We start from the raw sequence: 26,306 nt of genomic DNA on the forward strand, positions 1-26,306 counted from the left end.
ATTTTTAATTAAATTCATTAAATGACATTAATTCTGGAGGCCAGAGTCCCAGGTTAAGGTCCAGCAGTGGTGGTTTCTAGTGATGGCTCTGTTCCTGGTTTGCACCCTTCTTGCTATATCCTCACATGACCTTTCCCCCCACTGGGTGCTGCAGAGAGGGTGCTCCCTGGTGTTTCTTTTTATAAGGATATTAAACATACTGGATCAGGGCCTCACTCTCTGGCTTCATTTAATCTTAATTACTTATATATATATACACACACGATTTAGGGAAAACACAAACATTCAGTCCCTAACAGCTTCCTGGGATTACAGGCGTGAACTGTTGCGCTTGGCCTTCCTTTTTGGAATGTTCACTGTCAGTGTGCATAGATAGAAGTGCAACTGATCTTTGTGTGTTGATTTTTATCCTGCGACCTGTTAAATTTATTTTAATGTGGAATCTTTGTTTATACTAACAGTTTTTTTTTTTGATGTGGAATCTTTAGGGATTTCTATGTCCAATCATCTCTGACTAGAGATAGTTTTGCTGCTTCCTTTCTCTTTTTTTTTCTTGCACTTGTACTGACGAGAGATGCTAGTACTGTGTTGAATAGCGTGGTGAAAGCCAGCACTAGGAAAAAAGCTTACAGACTTTCACTACTGAGTATTATATTAGCTGGGGATATTTCATGGCTTTTTTTTTAATGTTGCAGAAGTTTCTTTCTGTTTTTTTTTTATTCTTTTTTTTTTTTTTGTAGAGACAGAGTCTCACTTTATGGCCCTCGGTAGAGTGCCATGGCATCACACAGCTCACAGCAACCTCCAACTCCTGGGCTTAAGCGATTGTCTTGCCTCAGCCTCCTGAGCAGCTGGGACTACAGGTGCCCGCCACAACACCCGGCTATTTTTTGGTTGCAGTTTGGCCGGGGCCGGGCTTGAACCCGCCACTCTCCGTATATGGGGCCGGCGCCTTACCAACTGAGCCACAGGTGCCGCCCCTCTTTTTTTTATTTTTTATTTTTTTGAGACGAGTCTCACCATATTGCCCTGGGTAGAGTGCTGTGGCATCCCAGCTCACAACAACCTCAAACTCTTGGGCTTAAGTGATTCTCTGGCTTCAGCCTCCCAAGTAGCTGGGACTACAGGCGCCCACCACACTGCCCAGCTCTTTTTTGGTTGTGGTTGTCTTTATTGTTGGCAGGCCTGCCCTCAGTTCGAACCCATCAGCTCTGGTATATATGGCTGGTGCCCTAGCTGCTGAGCTGCAGGCGCTGAGCCAGGACTTGTTCTCTTATAATCCTTCTTATTACTGTAAAATAGTAGCAGTGTTCTTGCTTTCCTTTTTCTTTTCCACTTTTTTTCTTTTTCTGCTTTTTTTTTTTTTTTTTTGAGGAAGAGTTTCATTTTGTTGTCATAGCTCACAGCAACCTCAGACTCCTAGGCTCAAGCAATTCTCTTACCTTAGCCACCCAAGTAGCTGGGAGTATAGGCACCTACCACAATACCCGGCTATTTTTAGAGGTGGGGTCTTTAGCTCAGGCTGGTCTTGATCTGCCCACTCGGGCCACCCAGAGTGTTAGGATTACAGGCGTGAGCCACCAAACCCGGCCTCTTTTCCACTTCGGATATAGGGTCTTACTCTGTTGCCTGGGCTAGACTGCAGTGTCATCATCAGGCTCACCGTAGCCTAAAACTCCTGGCACAAGTGGTCCTTCGTCTTCAGCCTCCTGAGTAGCTGGGACTCATCACCAAGCCCTGCTAAGTTTTCTGTTTTTGTATAGATAAGGTCTTAATCAGGGACTCCTGGCCTCAAGTGATCCTCTTGCCTTTGTCTCTCAAAATGCTAGGATTACAGGTGTGAGGCACCATGCCTGGCCCCTACTTTCATTTCTGATTTTAGTAATGTAAGTCTTCTTTTTCCTTTAGTCTAGCTAAAGTTTTGTCACTTTATTGATCTTTTCAAAGAACCAACTTTTGATTTCTTTTTTAGACAGAGTCTCACTTTCTGGCAGAGTACCGTGGCTTCACAGCTCACAGAAACCTCAAACTCTTGGGCTCAAATTATTCTTTTGCCTCAGCCTCCCAAGTAGTTGGGTCTACAGGTGCCCACCATAACACCTGGCTATTATTTTTTTGTTGTAGTTGTCATTGTTGTTTAGCAGGCCTGGGCCAGGTTTGAAACCGCCAGCCCCAGTGTATGTGACCAGCACCATAACCGCTGAGCTATAGGCCCTGAGTCAACTTTTGATTTTTCTTTTTCCTTTCATTCTTTTTTTTATTATTTCATTTCTCTCTCCTGAACTTCATATTATTTACTTTTTTATCCTAGCTTTGAGTTTAGTTTCTCTTTTCTTGTTCCCTGAAGTGCCCAGTTTGGTTTTGAGATTTTCTTTTTCAGTGTAGTTATTTACAGCTACAAAGCCCCCTGAGCTGAATCCTGTATGTTTTCATTTTCATTTGTCTCAAGGTATTTTCTAATTTCCCTTGTGGTATTTTCTTTGACCCATTGGTTATTCCAGAGTATGTTTAATTTTCCCATAATTGTGAGTTTTCTAGTTGCATTCCTTTATGGTCAGAAAAGATGCTTAATAAGATCTTGATTTTTTGAAGGATATTAAAGCTTACTTTGTGGCCTGACGTGGTTCTGGAAATGATGTGCACATGAGAAGAGTGTATGAGGCCTGACAATTAAGTCAGATCACAAACTCATTCTAGAAAACGTGCTACATACCTCATTGCTGAATATCACTGTGGTCACCTTTGAAATCCTCCCTTTGGCCATCTGGTGGCTATAATGGTATTTACCAAGGATGTATGTAGCACTTCATCTCAGATGACTTCTGGAACTGCAGCGGCAGCTCTGATGGCCATTCCAAAGGCGAAGATCCAGAATGGCTTTGAAAGGCCTCCAGGCTCAGCTTCCTGAGGGGAGGGGAGCACTGCAGAGGGGACTGCAGTGACCCTCAGCAGTGTGGTGTGGAGCACTGTTTCTAGGATGTGCTCTCGAACTTAATTGTTTGGCCTCGTGTATTTTGCTGTTGTGAAAGTGAGGTATTTAACTATTGTTTTAGAACTATTTCAGAACATACTTCTTCAGTTCTGTCAATTTTTGCTTCATCTGTTTTGGGGCTCTGTTGTTAGTTAGGTGTGTTTATAATAGTTATGTCTCCTTGATGGGTTATGTACTTTGTGTCTTGTAATTTTTTTTGAATTAAAATCTATTTGTCAGATAACAATATAGCTACTGCAGCTCTCTTTTGGTTACTACTTGCATGGAATACCCTTCTACTATCCTTTTACTTCTAACTTCTTTGTGGCTTTTTTTTTTTTGTAGAGACAGAGTCTCACTTTATGGCCCTCGGTAGAGTGCCGTGGCCTCACACATCTCACAGCAACCTCCAACTCCTGGGCTTAAGTGATTCTCTTGCCTCAGCCTCCTGAGTAGCTGGGACCACAGGCGCCCGCCACAACGCCCGGCTATTTTTTGGTTGCAGTTTGGCCAGGGCCAGGTTTGAACCCGCCACCCTCGGTATATGGGGCCGGCACCTTACCGACTGAGCCACAGGCGCCGCCCTTCATTGTGGCTTTGCATATAAAGTGAGTCTCTCTTGTAGACAGCATGTATTTGGATGATGTTTTTAAATTTATTCCAAGCCAGGTGAGGTGGCACTCTGGGAAGCCAAGGTAAGGAGGATTGCTTGAGCTTAGGAGTTTGGACCAGCAAGAATAAGACCAGTCTCTACAAAAAATAGAAGAACTAACTGGGTGTGATTGCACCCAGCTACTCAGGGGGCTGAGGCATGGAGTTTGATTGCTGTGAGCTAGGCTAAGGCTATAGCACAACAGCCTAGGCAATAGAGTGGAACTCTTGTCTTAAAAAAAAAAAAAAAAAAAAAGGGCGGCGCCTGTGGCTCAGTGAGTAGGGCGCCGGCCCCATATGCCGAGGGTGGCGGGTTCAAACCCAGCCCCGGCCAAACTGCAGCAACAACAACAACAACAACAACAAATAGCCGGGCGTTGTGGCGGGCGCCTGTAGTCCCAGCTGCTCGGGAGGCTGAGGCAAGAGAATCGCGTAAGCCCAAGAGTTAGAGGTTGCTGTGAACCGTGTGACGCCACGGCACTCTACCTGAGGGCGGTACAGTGAGACTCTGTCTCTACAAAAAAAAAAAAAAGAAATGATTTTTGCCAGTCTCTTTTCTGTTTTTTTTTTGGAGACAGAGTGTCATTCTGTCCCCCTGGGTAGAGTGTCATGGTGTCACAGCTCACAGCAACCTCAAATTCTTGAGCTTAAGCGGTTCTCCTGCCTCAGCCTCCCAAGTAAGTGGGAGTATAGGCGCCCACCACAACACCCAGCTATTTTCTCTTTGCAGTTGTCATTGTTGTTTTAGCTGGCCTGGACCAGGCTCGAACCCACCAACCTCGGTGCAAGTGGCTGGCACCATAACCACTGTGCTACAGGTGCTGAGCTTCAAGTAATTACTGTTATTTTTTTGTTTGTTCACTCTGTCACCCTGGTTAACTGCCATGGCTTTATAATTTACAACAACCTTAAGCTCTTGGGCTTAAGTGATTCTCTTGCCTCAGCCTCCAGAGTAGCTGGGACTACAGGACCTGGCACAACACCCAGCTAGTTTTTCTATTTTTAGTAGAGATGAGGTCTCGCTCTTGTTCAAGCTGATATTGAACTCCTGAGCTCAAGCAGTCCACCCACCTTGACCTCCCAGAGTGCTAGGATTATAGGCATGAGCCACTGCGCCCAACAATTACTGATTTTTTTTTTTTTTTTTTTTTTTGTAGAGACAGAGTCTCACTTTATGGCCCTCGGTAGAGTGCCATGGCCTCACACAGCTCACAGCAACCTCCAATTCCTGGGCTTACGCGATTCTCTTGCCTCAGCCTCCCAAGTAGCTGGGACTACAGGCGCCCGCCTCAACGCCCGGCTATTTTTTGGTTGCAGTTTGGCCGGGGCCGGGTTTGAACCCTCCACCCTCGGTATATGGGGCTGGCGCCTTACCAACTGAGCCACAGGCGCCACCCACAATTACTGATTTTTTAAAAATTATAACTGGCGGGGGCGGTACCTGTGGCTCAGTGAGTATGGCGCTGGCCCCATATACCAGGGGTGGTGGGTTCAAGGCCGGTCCTGGTTGAACTATAATAACAACAGAAAAATGGCTGGGTGTTACGGCGATAGAGTGAGACTCTGTCTCTACCAAAAAAAAAAAAAAAAAAAATTATTTCTGGAGGCTCAGCCCCTGTAGCTTAAGGGGCTAAGGCACCAGCCACATACACCAAAGCTAGGGTATGAGAATCATTTAAGAGAATTGTTTAAGCCCAGGAGTTGGATGTTGCTGTGAGCTGTGATGCCATGCCACTCTACCCAAGGCAACAGCTTGAGGCTCTTTCTAAAAAAAAAAAAAATTTATTTCTGGCATTTAAGCTCCTGGTTTTCTCGATGTCTTGCATGCTATTTTCCCTCTCAGTTCCTCCATTACTACCTTTGGAGGATGTCATGGGACCCTACTCTTAGGATCCTGTCTTCTGGACTAGGGGAGAAGACATAATCAAAATGCAGAGGTTGGGCGCGCTGCTTGTGGCTCAGTGAGCAGGGCGCCGGCCCCATATACCAAGGGTGGTGGGTTCAAACCCGGCCCCGGCCAAACTGCAACCAAAAAAATAGCCGGGCATTGTGGCGGGCACCTGTAGTCCCAGCTACTCGGGAGGCTGAGGTAAGAGAATTGCTTAAGCCCAGGAGTTGGTGGTTGCTGTGAGCTGTGTGAGGCCACGGCACTCTACCGAGGGCGATAAAGTGAGACTATGTTTCTATCCCCCTCTCCGCCCCCCCCAGTGCAGATGTCAAAGGACTGTGAAATCCCAGCAAGACAACTGAGGACGTTTCTGGTTATAGCTTCTAGAGTGGGGGCTGCCTTTTTCTGCCCTGCTTTCCTGCTATAGCATGAGGCAGATGCTGGCCAGGGATGTCTTGGGAACACCTATACTTCCTTTTTAATAAGGAAGTGTGGGGTCTCTAATGCTGCCATAGATAACTTATGGTAGGATTGATATCACCTATAAATGAACCTGAGTGTATGCCCCATGCTGGGGTAGGGAGAAAGAAATAAGGGTACATCTCATCCTTTTGGGAAGATGTGGGAGATTGGAGCATCCCAGGAACTTGGAGTAAAAGTCAGCACCAAACTGAGGGGTAACGAGGCTGTGTGTGCAAATCCCAGACATATCATGGGTGCTGGGTGTTTTCTAGGGTCATGAAAAAGTCAAGATTGGGGAGGGCTGGGATAACATTATGAATATACTAAATGACACAGGATTGTCACTTTAAAATATTTGTTTGTTTTTGAGAAAGAGTGTTGCTCCATAGCCTGAGCTGCAGTGCAGTGGAGCATCCCAGCTGACAGCAGCACCAAATACCTGGGCTCAAGTAGTCAGTCCTCCTGCCGCCCCTCAAGTAGCTGGAACTATAGGTGTGCACCATCACCCTGGGCTGATTTTTCTATTTTTTTATTTGTGTTTTTTTGTTTGTTTGTTTGTTTTGTAGAGATATGGTCTTACTACCTTGCTCAGACTTGTCTCAAACTCCTGGCCTCAAACTGTACTTCTACCTCAACCTCCCCAAATACTAGGATTATAGGCATAAGTCACTGCCTGGCCACTTTTTTTTTTTTTTTTTTTTTTTTTGTAGAGACAGAGTCTCACTGTACCGCCCTCGGGTAAAGTGCCGTGGCGTCACACAGCTCACAGCAACCTCTAACTCTTGGGTTTACGCGATTCTCTTGCCTCAGCCTCCTGAGCAGCTGGGACTACAGGCGCCCGCCACAACGCCTGGCTATTTTTTTTTTTTTGTTGCAGTTTGGCCAGGGCTGGGTTTGAACCCGCCACCATCTGCATATGGGGCTGCCGCCTGCCTGGCCACTTTAAAATTGTTAATTATATGTTATGTGAATTGCACCTCAGTTAAAAAGTACTTTTTGCCCTTAGGTCCAGCTGCTTGGGAGGCTCTGCAAAGGACCTCTTAAACCCCAGAAGTTTGTGGCTGCAGTGAGCTATGATTGTGCCACTGCACTCCAGCTTTGTTATAAAACTCAAAAAAAACTTGCTGAAGTTATTTGTAGGGCATTTGGAGATCTATGACAGTTGTAGTTTGGAGGGGTTTAGGCTCCCCACCCCCACCTTTTCTGTTGGACTCTGGTTATTGGTGTGGTATTCTTTTTTTTTTTCTTTTTTTGAGGCAGAGTCTCACTATGTCACTCTTGGTAAAGTGCGTGGCATCACAGCTCACAGCAGCCTCAAATTCTGGGGTTTAAGCAGTTCTTTTGCCTCAGCCTCCCAAGTAGCTGGGACTACAGGCACCTACCACAACGCTTGGCTATTTTTTTTGGTTGCAGCTGGTCCGGGCTGGGTTCAAACCTGTGTATATGGCTGGTGCTGTAATCATGGTGCTACAGGCGCCAAGCCAAGGTGTAGTATTCTTTTTTTTTTTTTGTAGAGACAGAGTCTCACTTTATGGCCCACGGTAGAGTGCCATGGCATCACACAGCTCACAGCAATCTCTAACTCTTGGGCTTATGCGATTCTCTTGCCTCAGCCTCCCGAGTAGCTGGGACTACAGGCGCCCGTCACAACGCCCGGCTATTTTTTTGTTGCAGTTTGGCCGGGGCCGGGTTTGAACCCGCCACCCTCGGTATATGGGGCCGGTAACCCACCGACTGAGCCACAGGTGCCGCCTCCTTTTTTTTTTTAAACACTTACTTCTTGGGGGTTAATGAGGAAGTGAATTATGTTGTGAGAGATATATATGGCTATTTTATTTTTATTTATTTATTTGTTTGTTTGTGTGTGTGGTTTTTTTTTTGAGACAGAGTCTCAAGCTGTTGCCCTGGGTAGAGTGCCGTGAAATCACAGCAACCTCCAACTCCTGGGCTTAAGCGATTCTCTTGCCTCAGCCTCCCAAGTAGCTGGGACTACAGGTGCCTGCCACAATGCCTGGCTATTTTTTGGTTCTAGTCGTCATTTAGCAGGCCTGGACTGGATTCGAACCTGCCAGCTCCCGTGTATGTGGTTGGCAGCCTAGCTGCTGAGCTACAGGCACCAAGCCTGGCTATTTGATTTTAGAAGAAGCAAAGGTCCTTGCTGGGTTTTATTTGTTTGTTTGTTTTCCGATTTTTGTTGAGAAAGGGTTTCACTCTGTCCCCTGGACTGTAGTGCAGTGGCATCATCATAGCTCACTGCAACCTCACTCCTGGGCTCAACCAGTCCTCCTGCCTCAGCCTCCCAGGTAGCTTGGACTATGGCGGTGTATCACTATGCTTGACTAATTTTTTTTATTTTTTAGTAGAGATGGGGTCTTGCTCAGGCTGGTCTTAAACGCCTAAGGTCAAGCAATACTCCCACCATGGTCTCTCAGAGTGCTAGGATTACAGTTGGGCCATAGTACCTGGTTGTCCTTGTTGAAATTTAATGGAGATTATGATTTGAAATTTATTTTAACTTATTCATCTTTAAGAGGGACTGGGTATGGTGGCTCACACCTGTAATCCTACCACCCTGGGAGGTTTAGGTGGGAGGATTGCTTGAAGTCAGGAGTTTGAGGCCTGCCTGAGCAAAAGTGAGACCCTGTCTTTACAAAAAATGGAAAAAATTAGCATGTAGTAGTATGTACCTATAGCCCCACTACTCTGAATCTGAGCCAGGAGAATAGAGATTGCTCAAGCTCAGGAGTTTAAGGTTGCTATGAACTATGATCATGCCACTGCACTCTACCCAGGGCAACAGAACAAGACTATCTCAAAAAAAAAAAAAAAAAGGGAGGGTGGCGGCGCCTGTGGCTCAGTCGGTAGGGCGCCGGCCCCATATACCGAGGGTGGCGGGTTCAAACCCAGCCCCGGCCAAACTGCAACCAAAAAATAGCCGGGCGTTGTGGCGGGCGCCTGTGGTCCCAGCTACTCGGGAGGCTGAGGCAAGAGAATCGCTTAAGCCCAGGAGTTGGAGGTTGCTGTGAGCTGTGTGAGGCCACGGCACTCTACCGAGGGCCATAAAGTGAGACTCTGTCTCTACAAAAAAAAAAAAAAAAGGGAGGGTATCTTGTTCTGCTATCCATACTGGAGTGCAGTGACGTAATTCTCGTTCACTGTAGCCTTGAACTCCTGGGCTCGCGTGGTCCTCCTGCCTAAGCCTTCTGAGTAACTGACACTGTCTGTGCATGCCATCATGCCTGGGTCAGGGTTTAAACTTTTTGTAGAGATCTTGTCTCAGTGTGTCACCCAGCCTGTCTTGAAATCCTGGCTTCATGCAGTCCTTTTGCCTTCACCCCCGCAAAATGCATGGGAATATAGGCATGTAGCCTGATTTTTTTTTTTGCAGTTTTTGGCCAGGGCTGGGTTTGAACCCGCCACCTCCAGCATACGGGGCCAGTGCCCTACCCTTTGAGCCACAGGTGCTGCCCAATGTAGCCTGATTTTAAATTTAGGTATAATTCAGAAGGTTGTTCAGTTGTGAAAGATTAGAAAACCAGTCTTTTTTTTTTTTTTTGCAGTTTTTGGCCAGGGCTGGGTTTGAACCCACCACCTCCGGCATATGGGGCCGGCACCCTACTCCTTTGAGCCACAGGCGCTGCCCAGAAAACCAGTCTCTATTGCTACTAATATTCATCTTCAAAGGGAATGTGATTGAACACTTTAATTTTGAAGTAGTCATTGCCAAAGAGCTATGCTATGTTTTGACCAGCTTTTTGGCTAAGATTAAGTGAGGGTATGCTGTGAAAAGTCCCACAAACCATTGAAAACAGCACAGTCATCTTCAGAAACCAAAATTAGTGCAAGATGAATCTTGTGACTGAACAGATTTTGTGATTCAAATAACCAGAAAGCTTGTTTTCAGAATAGATACTTAAAGACAGTTTACAAAGGTAAGGACATAGTCCATGTTTAGAAGTGCCGTGAGCTAGGCCGGGTGTGGTGACTCAGCTAAGGGGGAAGGATCACTTAAGGACAAGAGTTTGAAACCAGCCTGCACAACATAGCAAGACCCCATCCTACAAAACATTTTTTTAAAAAAAACACTCATGAACTTGTCTTTTTTTTTTTTTTTTTTTTTTGAGACAGAGTCTCACTATGCCACTCTTGGTAAAGTGCTGGGACATCACAGCTCACAGCAACCTCAAATTCTTGGGCTTAAGCAATTCTCTTGCCTCAGTCTCCCAAGTAGCTGGGACTACAGGCATCCACCACAATGCCTGGCTATTTTTTTGTTACAGTTGTCATTGTTGGTTAGCTAGTCGGGGCCAGGTTTGAACCTGCCAACTTCGGTGTATGTGGCTGGTGCCGTAACCACTGTGCTATGGGTGCCGAGCCTTTTTTTTTTTTTTTCTTTCATTCTCTTTCTTCCTTTCCTTTCCTTTTCCTTTCCCCTTTCCTTTCCTACAGAGCCTCAAGCTGTCGCCCTGGGTAAAGTGCCATGGTGTCACAGCTCACAGCAATCTCAAACTCTTGAACTTAAGCGATTCTCTTGCCTCAGCCTCCCAATTAGCTGAGACTACAGGCGCCTGCCACAACACCTGGCTATTTTTTGGTTGCAGTTGTCATTGTTTAGCAGGCCCAGGCCAGGCTTGAACCAAGAGCTTCAGTGTATGTGGCTGGTGCCCTACTCACTGAGCTTTGGGTGCTGAACCTTTTTTTCCTTTTTTTGAGACAGAGTCTCACTTTGTCACCTTTGGTAGAGTGCGGTGGCATTATAGCTCACAGCAACCTCAAACTCTTGGGCTCAAGCAGTTGTTGTCTCAGCCTCCTGAATAGCTGGGTCTACAGACATCCATTACAACACCTGGTTATTTTTTAACAAATGGGATCTTGCATTTGCTCAGGCTGGTCTCGAACCTGTGAGCTCAGGCAATTCTCCCACCCACCTGAGCCTCCCAGAGTGTGGGATTTACAGGCATGAACCACCGTGCCAGGCCCCCCGCCTTTTTTTTCCCTTGTTTGTTTAGCAGGCCTGGGCTGGGTTCAAACCCGCTGGTCCTGGTGCCTGGGGCTGGTGCTCTAACCAGTCAGGTACTGGTGCCCTGAACTTGTCTTTTGACTAGATTCTAGAGTGGATCACAAAGATTTAAGAGTGTAGAAACCCTCCTGGGTCACTCAGAGCAAGACAGTCTTAAGACCCCCAATTGTTCTACAATAACGAAGTGACTGAATGTAGGGGACAGGCAACCAGTGGGGCTGGACTGAGCTAGGCATCCTTGGGGCAGGAAAGCTTAGGCTTTGGTAACTTGCTGGTTGAGAAAGACTTAGAGAGGGCGGCGCCTGTGGCTCAAGGAGTAGGGCGTTGGTCCCATATGCCGGAGGTGGCAGGTTCAAACCCAGCCCCGGCCAAAAAAAAAACCACCAAAAAAAAAAAAAGTTGAAGAGAAAGACTTAGAGAAAGGTTGCTGCTGAGGGGTCACTGGCAGGCTGGCCAGAACTTGTAGCAGTGTGTCACACCTGCATTCAGTCCATGCTGATGCCTGCAGTGAAGAGGGGACAGCATGTTTATTAGAGCCAAATCAGGATCCTGTAGGAATCACGTCAACTGCAATCATGCACATGTGGTCAGACAGTTGGCCAAGCACACACTAGGGGCACATGCTTGTAGCAGTAGGAGGCACTTGGTCTCAGGTCTCAGACGTCTTTATTTGGAGAGGGGAAAACATGAAGTGGAATAGGGCCTTAGCTTCTCAAAGGGTTGCCTTGAAAAGGAAGAAATAGATTTGATGATAGGGTTAGGACTAGGACATGTGGTTGAGAGACTGGCCAGTTCAGTGCCATGTGGTGAAGGGCCTCCTCTTGGTTTTAGTTGCCACAGAATGGCTTTGTGCCTTGGGAGGTGTTGAGAACTGCAAAGGCTCTGAGGTTTCTACCCTGCCTGCAAGCTAGCAAGATAGCCTGCCAGTTTATTGGATGCCAGCAGGAGAGTCCGCATTCTTGGACAGAGACCAAGGACAGTTTGTAACTCATGGTGCAGCGAGCAGCATGAGCATTGGTGTGTGTGCCCCCAAGTCCTGCAGTGGTGACGAGATGGACCCAGATGGATGCCTATGCATGTGGTTGTGCCGCAGAGAGGAAGCCTGATTTTAGGGATCTCAGGCAAATTGCTCAACCTCCACCTCAATTGCCACATTTCCAAATGACAGCAGCATCTGCCTTCAAGGGTTGTTGCCAGAGGCGGATGGGTTGGAGGTGGGACAGAAAAGCACCCAACATGTACGCACCTGCAGCAGATCTTCTTTACGTGCATACACATAACGACCAGCAGCAAAGGCAGGAAAATGTAGATTTTTAGGGCAAAAGTGCTGCAGAAATGTTTTCTTTCTTTTTTATGTTTCTTATCCATACAATTTATAAAATAGTAAAATCCACTTTAAAACCAGTCACTTTCTTATGTAAACCAGATAAAGAAGTCTTCTGGAATGTATGTATGTATGTATGTATTTATTTATTTATTTTGAGACAGGTCTTACTTTGTCGCCCTTGGTAGAGTGCCATGGCATCACAGCTCACAGCAACCTTTAACTCTTGGGCTTAAGCAATTCTCTTGCCTTAGCCTCCCAAGCAGCTGGGACTACAGGTGGTTACCACTGTTGTCACTGTTGCAGTTGTCATTGTTGTTGTAGCAGGCCCGGGACTATTGGCTGCCACAACGCCCATCTATTTTTAGAGGCAGGTTCACACTCAGGCAATCCACCTGCCTCAGCATCCCAGGGTTCTGGGATTATGGGCGTGAACCACCTCACCCGGTCCTGCTGAGATGTGTGTTTTGTTTGTTTGTTTGTTTTTTAGACAGAGCTTCAAGCTGTTGCCCTGGGTAGCGTACCATGGCATCACAGCAACCTCCAACTCTTGGGCTCAAGCAATTCTCCTGCCTTCGCCTCCCAAGTAGCTGGGACTACAGGCGCCTGCCACAACATCCATCTATTTTTTGGTTGCAGCCATCATTGTTTGGCGGGCCCAGTTTGGATTTGAACCCGCCTGCTCAGGTGTATGTGGCTGGCACCTTAGCCACTTAAGCCACAGGCGCCGAGCCTGTTTTGTGTTTTTTTTTGAGACAGAGTCTCATTATGTCACCCTCATGGTAGAGTGCTGTGGTGTTAATAGCTCACAGCAATCTCCAACTCTTGGGTTTAAGCGATTCTCTTGCCTCAGCCTCCCAAGTAGCTAGGACTACACGTGGCTGCCACAAGGCCCGGCCAGCAATTTTTTGTTGGAATTGTCATTGTTTTAGCAGGCCCAGGCCAGATTCAAACCCACCAGCCTTGGTGTATGTGGCTGGCACCATAACCACTGTGCTACGGGTGCCGAGACCTGAATCAGGTTTTTAAAAATGGATGTTTGGCTAATCACCTATAGAACCTTTAGGAAAGAAATAGCGTAATTTATAGTTTGTGAACTAATTTAGAGGACATAAAATTATCAGGTGAAATCTTAAGATTTGTTGGCACTGCAACATGAACTTAAGGGAGTACAAAGTGGTTAAATAACAGAAAAGCACTGGTCATAGGTTGTGTAAGAATAATGCTGAAATCTTTGGTTAGCTTGATATTGAAGAGTTGCAGCTTAAGTTTGAGGCAGATTTCTGAAAAGTTGTATAATATTTTTCTGCAAGAAAACCATGTTTTTTCTTTTTTTTATAGAGACAGAGTCTTACTTTATCGCCCTCGGTAGAGTGCTGTGGCCTCACACAGCTCACAGCAACCTCCAGCTCTTGGGCTTAAGTGATTCTCTTGCTTCAACCTCCCGAGTAGCTGGGACTACAGGTGCCCGCCACAACGCCTACTCGAAAACCATGTTTTTTCATTAGCATTTTTTGTTATTTTGGGTCTGCCTCCTCACAGGACAAGTTTAGCTCTGGAATATAGAAATTCATTTACAGGGTGGCGCCTGTGGCTCCGTGAGTAGGGCGCCGGCCCCATATACCGAGGGTAGCGGGTTCAAACCCGTCCTCGGCCAAACTGCAACCAAAAAATAGCCGGGTGTTGTGGCGGGCGCCTGTAGTTCCAGCTGCTCGGGAGGCTGAGGCAAGAGAATCGCGTAAGCCCAGGAGTTAGAGGTTGCTGTGAGCCGTGTGACGCCACGGCACTCTACCCGAGGGCGGTACAGTGAAACTCTGTCTCTACAAAAATAAAATAAAATAAAATAAAATCCTGTGTTAGCCTTTCCTAGGGGTGTGTGCGCGTATGTGAGTGCGAGTTCTCCCTCCATACACTGGCACACATGAACCACACAGTTTGTGGGCATCTGGCTCCCCTTCTCCACCTTCCTGGCAAGCCTCCCCACAGATTAATCTTCCAACAATGCTTTCAGCTGCTTGAGGGGGGTGGTTCAGACCCTGAAGTTTGGCCTTAGCAGCCCTGTGGCCATACTGCCTCCTCACGGCCTCCAGTGTGCCCTGTGCTGGGCCTCCAGGGCCCTGCCATTGCAGGTTTTAGTCCTCTCCCACCTCTCAGCCTTACTTTACCCATCCTTAAGGCCCCTTGCTCATGCCTCCCTTCCCTGGGCAAAGCTGCCATGTAGGAGAGTGTGCAGGCCTGTTGTGTGCCAACGTGCTCCCCAGCAGAGGAGCTCTGCCTGCTGGAGTGCCCACTTCGGCTGGGACTTGAGGGTGTGGAGGGTGTTCTTGGGCCTTCTGTGAAGCTCGCCTTTCTTTGGGTTTGGTGTGCCATGGAGAGTCTGGGTGGCCACCCAGGAAAGCAGAGTGCAGGGAATTGCAGGACGGTGTGAAGGTCTTCCTCAGCCTGAAGGCCCCTTCCTGGGTTCTCTCTCAGGGGCTCCTGTGCATCAGCGTGCACAGGCCTCAGGGACTAGCGTGGTTATTCAGCACTAAAAAGAAGTGAGCAGCCGGACCAGGGGAATCCTCTCTGCGAGCCTGCCTTGGTCTGCTAGGGCTGCTATTGCAGAGTGCTGCTGAACTGTGTAGCTTGTATCTGTCCAGTCAGACTTAGTAGAAAAATAATATACACAGAAAAGACTGGGGAGCTTATGAACAACAGAAATTTGTTCCTCACAGCTGTAGAAGTGGCCAAGATCAAGGTGCTGCAGATTCAGTGTCGGGTGTGTGGGCCCGCTCTCGCCACTTCCTGGTGGTGCCTTTTCACTGTAATGAAAGGGGCAAGGCATTTTTCTGGGGCCTCTTCCTGCGGGCAGTAATCACCTCCTACTGCCATCACGTTAGTGATTGGGTTTCAACATAGGAATTCTGGAGACACTTGGAGACCGTAGTAGCTGTATGATTCCGACTGTCATGTCAGAAAATCAAGCAGTGCCAGGAGGACCCGATGTGAATGAGGGACTCACCAGCAGTGGTGATGGCCAGTCTGCCTTCGTTGGCTGTAGCAGCTTTACCCCTCTGGCAAGGGATATTGGCAGTCGGGGAGGCTGCACATATGGGGAGGACTGGGGCACACAGGAACATCTGTACTTCTCTCATTGCTATAAGCCAGTTTTTCAAGTAAACAATGGAACATTCTTGTCTTGGCTACAGGTTTGTGAACTATGATGTGTTCTTTTTGATCTCTTCTCTTTCTTTCCAGGACAACCCTCCATATGATAAGGGGGCCTTCAGAATCGAAATCAACTTTCCAGCAGAGTACCCATTCAAGCCACCGAAGATCACATTTAAAACAAAGATCTATCACCCAAACATCGATGAAAAGGGGCAGGTCTGTCTGCCAGTAATTAGTGCTGAAAACTGGAAGCCAGCAACCAAAACCGACCAAGGTAAAGCCTGCTGCTGTGTATTCCTGGGGCTGGGCTCTTCTGGGGATGATGCAGGATGGGTCCCTTCCAATTCCGTGTCAGAGAGAGTCCAGAGAACTCCTATACCAGCTCACATACACACGGAAGTACGACAGAGGCCCCACCGGTCCTTGTGGGCATGGCTGGTTTCAGCTGAACTGGTGCCCTATATGGGAATTGTTGAGGTCCTTCCTGGTGCTAGATGGCATACAGCCCAGTGGAGACACATGGACAGACAAGCTCGGCAGTTTGGTGCCTGTGGACACTGGCCCCTGGTTTATGGGTCTGACTAGAAGGGGAAGGTAGAGTGGGATTTGAGATGGCTTCTTGGAACCGTTAGCACTGAACTCACTTGCAGGAAGAAGGGAGGTTGGAGAGAGCCTTCCGGTGAGAACAGGACACCCGCCAGTGCCCATGGCTCAGAGTAGACAGTGTGGGAGGGGAAGGTAGGGTCAGACTCTAGGGTGGCGTTCCCAGTTGGCTTCAGTGGGCATGGGACTCCTGGGAACTGGATGTCCCCCTTTCTTATTTTTTTTTAATTAATTATTTATTAAAAAAAAATTTTTTTTTTTTTGAGACAGAGTCTCACTATGTCACCCTCAGTAGAGTGCTGTGGCGTCACAGCTCACAGCAACCTCCAACTCTTGGGCTTAAGTGATTCTCTTGCCTCAGCCTCCCAAGTAGCTGGGACTATAGGTGCCAAGCCTAAAGAGCCAGATTTTTTTAGGCAAAAATTTTGGTACGGGTGCTATTCTGTGGGCAATGACAGAATCAGAATTTTTATTTTGTAATTTCAGAGTTTAAGATTCCTTCCTAGAAAATTATTTCACAGATTCTCTATGGCATGGCTTTAATCCCATCTTCGTATACATCAAGAATATTGTTCTTTCCTTGCTTTTGTCTTTTGGTTTAAAAAAGTCCCTGGCACTTGATGCTTGATTCTCATGTTTCTATTATGTATTACTACATACAAATAACCCCCTCAAAACTTAGTAGCTTAAAGTAACAACAGTTAATTATTTCTTATTTACTAGGATGGCTGGGCTCAGCTGGGTGGGCTCTACAGCTGGCTGTTTCTGAGGTCACTCATGGAGCCATGATGAGCTGGATGCTCAGCTGGGGTTGGGATATGCCAGTAGGTGTCAGTGACATGTGTGACACTTGGTATTAGCTAAGGCACCTTGGTTCTTTTTGTCACCTTTTATTCTGCCATGAGGCTAGATTTGACCTCTTTATAGCATGGTGGTCTCCGGGTTCCAGGGTGAAAGCAAAAGCTGCAGGGCCACTTGTGGCTCAGGTGCAGGCTGGTAGAGCATCACTTCTACTGGATTCTGTTGGTCAAGCCAGTCCAAATTTAGTGGGAAGGGAAATAGACTTCATATATTGAGAAAAGGAGTGGGAACTCAGTAGAGGAGTGTGCAGGGCGAGCGATGGTTACAGAAGTAGAACAGATGGGCAAAGACACTGGGCCCCTCTCTGGCTCCTTGTCCCTGCTTGTCCCGAGTGGTAGCTCTCCTGGACGTGCTGCTGCTTCTTCCACTTGCTAGATTCCTCTTTTGTTGGGTGTTCCTGTTTTTCTGGCCCTGTATCCTGACTGCTATTCAACCATCATGATCCTACAAAGCCTGCCTTTTTAAATGCTTGGCCAGTCCTTCATTCATTCCCTAAACACAGGAAATACAGGTGCATTGTGCTTCTCTCTTGCTTTAATCTCCCTCCCACACTCTTCCTCTGTACTCAGGGCAGCTGTTCATGAGTTTTGTCTCCATCTCTTGTCCTTAGAAATTTGAACCTTCTGGGCGGCGCCTGTGGCTCAGTGAGCAGGGTGCCGGCCCCATATGCCGAGGGTAGCGGGTTCAAACCCAGCCCCGGCCAAACTGCAACCAAAAAATAGCCAGGTGTTGTGACAGGCGCCTGTAGTCCCAGCTACTCGGGAGGCTGAGGAAGGAGAATCGCCTAAGCCCAGGAGTTGGAGGTTGCTGTGAGCTGTGTGACGCCACGGCACTCTACCGAGGGCAATAAAGTGAAACTCTGTCTCTACAAAAAAAAAAAAAAAAGAAATTTGAACCTTCCTATTGAAGGTGACTGCTCTCAGAACCAACCTGGAAGGTCTTTGATCTCAACTCACAACTTCATTGGTCCTTAGACCAGCTACATTTCTAGTTCAGTGTAACCCTATTTAGAGAATCCCAAAATAGTATTTTTATGAGTAGGCACAGAGAATCACAAATGTTAAGGTTGTTAACCTGAGAGTTAAAATGTACTTTTAAAATAAAAAATTAAACATAATGGCAGAGACAGTAATATGAAAAGACGCTCATCGAACCTAGCAATTTTCCTCTTAGCTATATATACCCAAGACAGATGAAAATATGGCTGCCCAAAACTTGTTCACAGCAGCATTATTCATGATAGGCAAAAATTGGAAACAGCCCAAATGCTTGTCAGCTGGTGAATGGGCAGACAAAATGTGTTACGTCTATACGATAAAATATCATTCAGCCATAAAGAATAGAGTACCAATTCACGCTACAACATACATGAGCCTTGAAAATATTATGTTAAATACCAGAAACCGGCACAAAAGGCCACATAAGGTGATTCCATGTGTAGTTGACCCTCATTGTTCAAACATTCTGTATTTGCAAATTCACCTACTCAGTAAACATTTTTTTTTAGCCCCAAAATCAAAGCTCCCAGCGCTTGCTCAGTCACAGACACGTGCAGGCAACAGGATATTTGAGTTGCCCCATGCATTTGTTCCCAGCTGAGATCAGGAAGTTTTAACAGTGGATTACTCTGCCTTTTTGTTTTATCTCTTATACTGAAGCAAGGGGTCTCTTTAGTGCCACAGGACTTGGATTTTTTTTTTTTTTTTTGTAGAGACAGAGTCTCACTGTACCGCCCTGGAGTAGAGTGCCGTGGCGTCACATGGCTCACAGCAACCTCTAACTCTTGGGCTTACGCGATTCTCTTGCCTCAGCCTCCCGAGTAGCTGGGACTACAGGCGTGCGCCACAACGCACGGCTATTTTTCTGTTGCAGTTTGGCCGGGGCTGGGTCCGAACCCGCCAACCTCGGCATATGGGGCCGGCGCCCTACTCACTGAGCCACAGGTGCCGCCCAGGACTTGGATTTTTGTTGGTGATTTTGTTTCCCCAAAGATGGTGCTGAAGTCATACCTTATGTTCCTGAGCACAACAAGGCTAAGATGTGCTTTCTAGAGAAGATACATTTGTTAGGAAAGCTTCATTCAGGCAAGCATGAATTACAGTCTGTTTGCCATAAATTTAATTTTAGTGAATCAGTGTTATATATCAAATAAGGTATCTTTAAACACATATAAAACAAGGTTGTAGGGGCGGCACCTGTGGCTCAGTGAGTAGGGCGCTGGCCCCATATATCAAGGGTGGTGGGTTCAAACCCAGCCCCGGCCAAACTGCAACATAAAATGGCTGGGCGTTATGGCGGGCGCCTGTAGTCCCAGCTACTTTGGAGGCTGAGGCAAGAGAATCGCCTAAGCCCAGAAGCTGGAGGTTGCTGTGAGCTGTGTAACGCCATAGCACTCTACTGAGGGCGATAAAGTGAGACTCTGTCTCTAAAAAAAAAACAAGGTTGTATGCCAGACCCATTAGTCCCAGTTACTCAGAAGACCAAGGCAGAAGGCTTGCTTTAGCTCAGGAGTTCAAATCTAGCCTGGGTAAGATAGCAAGGCTCTTAGATGGGGTCTCGCTCTTGCTCAGGCTGGTCTCGAACTTAGAAGCTGACGCCTTGGCCTTCCGAGTGCTGAGATTACAGGCGTGAGCCACTGTGCCTGGCCCAAGTCCCCATCTCTTTTAAAAAAACCTTTTCTTTTAAAACACAAGGTTATATATTAATCAGTTGACAAAAGTGCGAGCAAAGGCTTATAGGACCCTAACCCTCTGTTTCCTCTAGGAGCAATGATTCAGTATCAATTCATTGTGTCACAGCAAGTTTACGAACAGAACTATTGCAAATAACAAGATGCAATGGGATGATCAAAATAGGTGAATCCTTGGCTGGGCATATGGCTCATACCTGGAATCCTAGCGCTCTGTGAGGTGGAAGCAGAAATATTACTTGAGCTCAGGAGTTCAAGACCAGCCTGAATAAGAGCAAGACCCTATCTCTACAAAAAAAAATACATAGCCAGGTGCAGTGGTGGGCGCTTACAGTCCCAGCTACTCAGGAGGCTGAAGCAATAATATTGCATGAATCCAGGGATTGAGGTTGCTGTGAGCTAGGCTGACCCCATGGCACTCTAGCCTGGGCAACAGAATGAGACTATCTCAAAAAAACAAAACAAAGCACAAGAATAGGTGAATCCCTAGAAGCAAAGATTAGTGATTGTCAGGATCTGGGACAAGAGGGAGAACAGGAAATGACTTCTAATAAGAGGGGATTTTCTTTTTGGGTTGATGAAGGTGTTCTGGAATTAAATAATGGTGATGACACACAACTTTGTGAATATACTAAAAACAACTGTATGGCTCAGCGCCTGTGACTCAAGCGGCTAAGGCGCCAGCCACATACACCTGAGCTGGCAGGTTCAAATCCAGCCTGGGCCTGCCAAACAACAATGATGGCTGCAACAAAAAAATAGCCAGGTGTTGTGGTGGCACCTCAAGTCCCAGCTACTTGGGAGGCTGAGGCAAAAGAATAGCTTGAGCCCAGGAGGTGGAGGTTGCTATGAGCTGCGATGCCACGGCACTTTACCCAGCGCTACAGCTTGAGGCTCTTATCTCAAAATAAATTAATTAATTAAAAATAAATTAAAAAAAAGGGCGGCGCCTGTGGCTCAGTCGGTGGGGCGCCGGCCCCATATACCGAGGGTGGCGGGTTCGGGCCCGGCCCTGGCCAAACTGCAACCAAAAAAAAAAAAAAAATAGCTGGGCGTTGTGGCGGGCTGTGAGCTGTGTGAGGCCACGGCACTCTACTGAGGGCAATAAAGTGAGACTCTGTCTCTACAAAAAAAAAAATAAATAAATAAATAAAAAATAAAATAAATTAAAAAAAAACAACAACTGTATACTATTTATTTTATTTATGAAACAGAGTCTCACTTTGTCATGTCCTGGGCAGAGTACCATGACATCATAGCTCAGAGCAACCTCAAACTCTTGGGCTCAAGTCATCCTCTTCCCTCAGTCTCCCAAGTAGCTGGGACTATAGGCACCTGCCACCTAGAGACAAGGTCTCCCTCTTGCTCAGTCTAGTCTTGAATTCCTGAGTTCAAGCATTACAGGAGTGAGCCACCATGCTCAGCCTTAAAAAGTAGGTCTTAATAATTACCACCCACCATTTCACTTGACTAAATATATATAATTAGTTAATTAAAATAATTATTAAATAATTAAAATAATTTTAGAATAATACATGATAATCCTGTTTTATATTAATGCATTAGGAACCAACGTGATCACAGAAGTAGAGGGCCCAACCATACATAACAGAGGGTGAGCAGAAAAATCTTACACTCATGAAGAGTATCTCCTACAGGGTGGTGCCTGTGGCTCAAGGAGTAGGGTGCCAGCCCCATATACCAGAGGTGGCAGATTCAAACCCGGCCTGGCCAAAAACTAAAAAAAAAGTGTCCCCTACAAAGCAGTCAACCTGTCCTTACCCCAGCAGGTTCCCAAAATGCTAAGAGATGGTAATTCTCTTATAGAGCCATTTCCAATCCTGGGGAAAGATGGGGAGTAACCAATTTGTGCTGTCAGATAAATGTGGTTCAGTTTCTAGGCCTAAAATCAAGAACAGCAAAGGCAAAGGTAGCAGCCTCACAGCTGTGTGTAGTGTGGAGAACTCTTGCACACTGAAGCACACTGTGGCCAACAAGCCCAGACAGGGTTTTAGAGAAGCCATCAAAGTGTCCTTTGGGAAGGGTGTGGTCACTTCCCTGCCTGGACACTAGGGAGGGGGTCTTAGGTGCCAGTATTAATGTTTGCCTTCTGTTTAAAGGCAAATGGAAGTGACTTGCCATTTGAGCTAGTCACATTTTCTTTCAAAAATACTTAATTAAAGGCTCGGTGCCCATAGCACAGTGGTTATGGTGATGGCCACATGCATTAAGGCTGGTGGGTTCAAACATGGCCCGGGCCAGCTAAGCAACAACAACTGCAACAAAAAAATAGCCAGGCGTTGTGGCAGGCACCTATAAAGTATGGGCTCCTAGTAAAGGAATTTGTGGCATCAGCAATTCAGAAAAGAGAGGCTCCTTTATGCTGCAAATGTGGCCATGGGAAGGAACACAGCATTCTGAGAGTGCTGGACCGGCTGGGGTTTGGGGTATGTGTGGGAAAGCATGTGAGGAGGCGTGGGTAGCACCCTGCCATCCTTCTGTCTCAAGGCTGGCCTTCCATGATGTCTGGGACTTACTGCACCTTAGAGGAGCATTGTGGCACCCACCTGAACCACCAGTGTGACTTCTGTCTGTGGGATTGACAGTCTTGTGCTGCTGGCAGTTTTCGGCCTCCCAGTGGCTGGACGGGGTGCTCCAGGGACACTTTATCAAGGGTTCAGTGGTTCCTATGAATGTTTTCAGGGTGGGGTCATCACACACTGACAGGTGCAACTATTGTCACACACCCCGTCTTTCTCGTCACCCTCATTCACTTTGACTGAAACTGCTCTGAGAAAGTGCGCTACTGGGTACTGGGCCAGTGTAGGGTCGTGCCATCCAGTCCTGCCTGAGAGTGAGCGGGTCTGAGTTCTAGGCCTTGGTCTCCAGAGCACGCAAGATGGCTGGGACATCCCTGGGTGTCAGGTCCTGAAGTTGAGAGCATCACTCCAAACAGTCAGCTATGATATTGGCTGGTGACCATCAGTTTCTTCTAATTATAAAGCTTTATAAATTATAAAGATGCTGAGGCTGGGCACACGGAGGTTCACGCCTGTAATCCTAGTACTCTGGGAGGCTGAGGCGGGTAAATTTCCTGAGGTCATGAGTCTGAGACCAGCTTGAGCCAGAGTAAGACTTAAAAAAAAAAAAAAAAATTAGCAAGGCATTGTGGTTGATGCCTGTAGTGTCGATCCAACTACTTGGGAGGCTGAGGCAAGAGAATCACTTGAGCCCAAGAGCTTGAGGTTGCTGTGAGCTGTGATGCCACAGCTCTACCAAGGGTGACAAAGTAAGACTCTGTCTCAAAAAAAAAGAAAAAAAGCAAACATGTTTTGCATTCTGCTGGTCAGAATTTTGGATAAACAGGAGGCTGCTTTGTCTTAAAGGCACATTAGCTGGGCATGGTGACTCACGCCTATAATCCTAGCACTCTGGGAGACTGAGGTGGGTAGATTTCCTGAGCCCACAAGTCTGAGACCAGCTCGAGCCAGAACAAGACTTTGTCTCTAAAAAAAAAAAAAAATAGCCAGGTGTTGTGGTGGGTGCCTGCAGTGTCATCCCACCTACTCGGGAGGCTGAGGCAAGAGAATCACTGAGCCCAAGAGCTTGAGGTTGCTGTGAGCCGTGTATGACACATGGTACTCTTACTGAGTGCCACAGTGAGACTCTGTCTCAAAAAGAATAAGAAAAGAAAAGCACATTGGCTGTAAATGAACGGTGAAGGCAGTTTGCTTCCTGGGACTAACTGCTGCTTGTGCAGGGCCTTTCTGAGAGTATGCTAACCCCTAGTGCCTTGTCCTTCTCTTGGCAGTAATCCAGTCCCTCATAGCACTGGTGAACGACCCTCAGCCTGAGCACCCCCTACGGGCTGACCTAGCTGAAGAATACTCTAAGGACCGTAAAAAATTCTGTAAGAATGCTGAAGAGTTTACAAAGAAATATGGGGAAAAGCGACCTGTGGACTAAAATCTGCCACGATTGATTCCAGCAAGTGTGAGCAGAGACCCCGAGCAGTGCATTCAGACACCCCGCAAAGCAGGACTCTGGAAAATTGACACGTGCCACTGCCTGGCGTTCGCTTGTGGCAGTTACTAACTTTCTACAGTTTTCTTAATCAAAAGTGGTCTAGGTAACCTGTAAAGAAAGGATTAAAAATTTAAGATGTTCTAGTTCTGCTTTCTTTGTTTTAAAAATCACTGCTTTAGTCTACTTCAAAAGATTGGTGTTTCTTTTCTTATACAAATTTTTCCAAAATTTTCAAGTTACATTTAGCCCATAAGGTTAAAACAAAAGAAAAAGGTTGTGGTTCCCCTTCTTTTCTTTTGCCTTGCAGCTCCCACATTCTTGCAGTTTATTTCCCATTTATTCACTTCCCTGGGCCCAGGCCCCTTCTCTACGAAGGAGAAGAGACGGCTCCAGTGTTTCTGGTAGCCTTTCTTCTCCCTTGTTGAACTTCCCAGTATGGGATTTGGTTTAAATTCTCCTGCTTTGTTTATAACATCCTTTAAAATTTTTTAAAAACTAACAGCTATAACCCTCACGATTACCCCCCCCCCCAAAAAAAAGAAAGTCGTGAAAAGGGAGGCTTAGCTCTTACTAAAAATCTGGCTACTATTAACCGCAGTAATGTTGATTAAATGGGCAACCCCCAACGTCAGTGTGTGTGACTGAACTGCGGCCTGGCCTGACCTGTGCAGGGAAATGCTGCAATAACAGGTCTGTAGTGACCCCAGGGAGGGTCTGCCAGCCAGAGGATGCTGTACATGCTGTGTGTGATGAAATCTCTTCAGAAAGGCTCCTGAGGCCAAAGATTGGTACTCCTCCCTGCAGCCATTTAAGAAGATCTGCTGGTCCCTGCAGGCAAAGCTAAAGCCAGAATATCCATTTGAAGTTCCAAGCTCATCTGCCACTGAGCTCCATCCGAATATGCCACAGAGCTCACTCTCCACCACAGCCCTCCCACAGCACAGTTTGACCTTCTGCGGGATTGGCAAACAGTGGGGCCCCTGCTGGCCCCCTCCTTTGGAACATCAAGCGAACGGCCCAGCCAGGAACAAGATGGCCTTCCCTCTTCCCTTGGGACTCACAGCCTTTGCAGAGTCAAGGTCCACTTGAAGCGCACTCAGTAATATCCTTTAATGTGTTTTATATTGTTTTGACTGCCTTTTTTGTAGAAATAAAAATTGACCTTAGAATTTTATCTTCAGATGAACTTGTAAGGATTTGAATATTAATGTCTTTTCAAGGCAAATGGGACTGTCCCTGAATGAATAGAGAACGCATGTCGCTTTGACATCCAGAGGAAGCTGGTGATCCAAACTCCATGTGTCACCAACTCTGCTTCTGTCACTGGTGGCTTCTCTTCTTGGCTCTTGGGGGACTAGATCCTGTGGAGAAGATGACTTAAACTTTGCTTTCTGTTTTAATTTTAGTTCTATAACTTGAGATCTTTCTGGGGCCTACAGACGCGTTAAAACAGCTTGTCCCACCTGTGCAAAGGTGGGAAGCGATGGGCAGGTCAGGCAGTGTGACATTGGTAGTCCAGGCTTGTGGCCCCGCGGTGTGTAAATGAACTCAGTTTCTCTAGGTACGCCAGGGGCAGGTTTTTGGAGACTCCTGTATGCCCGGGATGGCAAGAGTGCCGGGCTAGTGTTTCCACATCTGTCTCTTAATCAGCAGAAAGGTGATGCTGGATTTTATTTCATTCACACTCAAGATTTGTAATAAAATGCCAAATTCTGTCAGAATCTATCCAAACAAGCTACCATTTGTTCTCATTGCTTCTCTGAATCCAGAAATGTTGCCATTCTTGGAAACTGTCCCGTTGCTTCATATTTCTGCCAACGTATCTCTGCCTGCTTGTCGCCCCCTCATTGCTCTCTGCTCACCACCGGAGGATACCTGTGTGCCAGCAGCCCCTCAGGGACTCTCAGCCCTGGCACTGGCACCCCATGGTTTGCCCTGGCAGCAGATGCCTGGCTCTCAAGTCAGTGGGTGTCTCTCCTCTGGCCTGGGCGGCTTGCTCCTTCAAGCCATGCCCTTGGGGTAGGCTTTGAGCAAGCTGGTGGGCAGCCCAAGCTGCTCTCAAACCAAAAGCTGGGTCCTCTGGAGGAGGGGAGAGCTGTGGAGCAGCCACCCACCGCTGACCCCATCTCACTCAGGAATTCACACTCTCCTAGTTCCTTGAAGTGTGCCAGGTCCTCCCCTCTGCACTCCGCAACCTCCTACCATGGCAGAGAAGAGGCTTTCTAAGATGCTGCGATCCCATTCTGCTGCCCTTTAATAAAAACGCTCTCAGACACTGGTTTGGTCGTGTGGGTTTCTTCCTTACTGGGGTGGGCAGTGCCAGGGCCTGTGCTGTTGGAGGCTGGGGAGGGTGGCTGGGGCCTCTCATCTTCCCATTCCCATCCTCTCCAAAATAGGTGCAGAGAGGTGTTCCTGCCTCCCCAGTGGAAAGGGATGAGGTTTAATCAATGCAGAAAAAGCCATGAATCCAGACTGGGGCCTACAGAAGCACTCGGGATCTCTCAAGGGGACACCCACTTCTTGCATTGGCACATCATTTCAGCCATCTCATAGCCCCAAGAGTGATGTTACACTCCATGTCAAGCAGAGATGAAAACTGGAACCCTGAGAGGTCACAAAATTAACAAGGGTGTACCCAGGCCATTTCTATGAACTGTGCCA

General features: G+C 47.0%; 1 protein-coding gene across 3 annotated transcripts in view; it reads left to right on the plus strand.

Moving 5' to 3' along the window:
* Window positions 1-25,923, plus strand: part of UBE2L3 (ubiquitin conjugating enzyme E2 L3) — a 57,550-nt gene extending 31,627 nt beyond the window's left edge. For all 3 annotated transcript variants that reach the window (XM_053589517.1, XM_053589518.1, XM_053589516.1), the window contains 2 exons: window positions 15,554-15,740; window positions 23,431-25,923. In XM_053589517.1, the coding sequence (XP_053445492.1) occupies window positions 15,554-15,740; window positions 23,431-23,585 (342 nt within the window). In that variant the 3' untranslated portion in view covers window positions 23,586-25,923. The remainder of the gene's footprint in view (window positions 1-15,553; window positions 15,741-23,430) is intronic.
* Window positions 25,924-26,306: the final 383 nt, after the last annotated feature.

The sequence above is a fragment of the Nycticebus coucang genome, chromosome 4 (assembly GCF_027406575.1).
Source record: "Nycticebus coucang isolate mNycCou1 chromosome 4, mNycCou1.pri, whole genome shotgun sequence".
NCBI classification, from domain to species: Eukaryota; Metazoa; Chordata; class Mammalia; order Primates; family Lorisidae; genus Nycticebus; species Nycticebus coucang.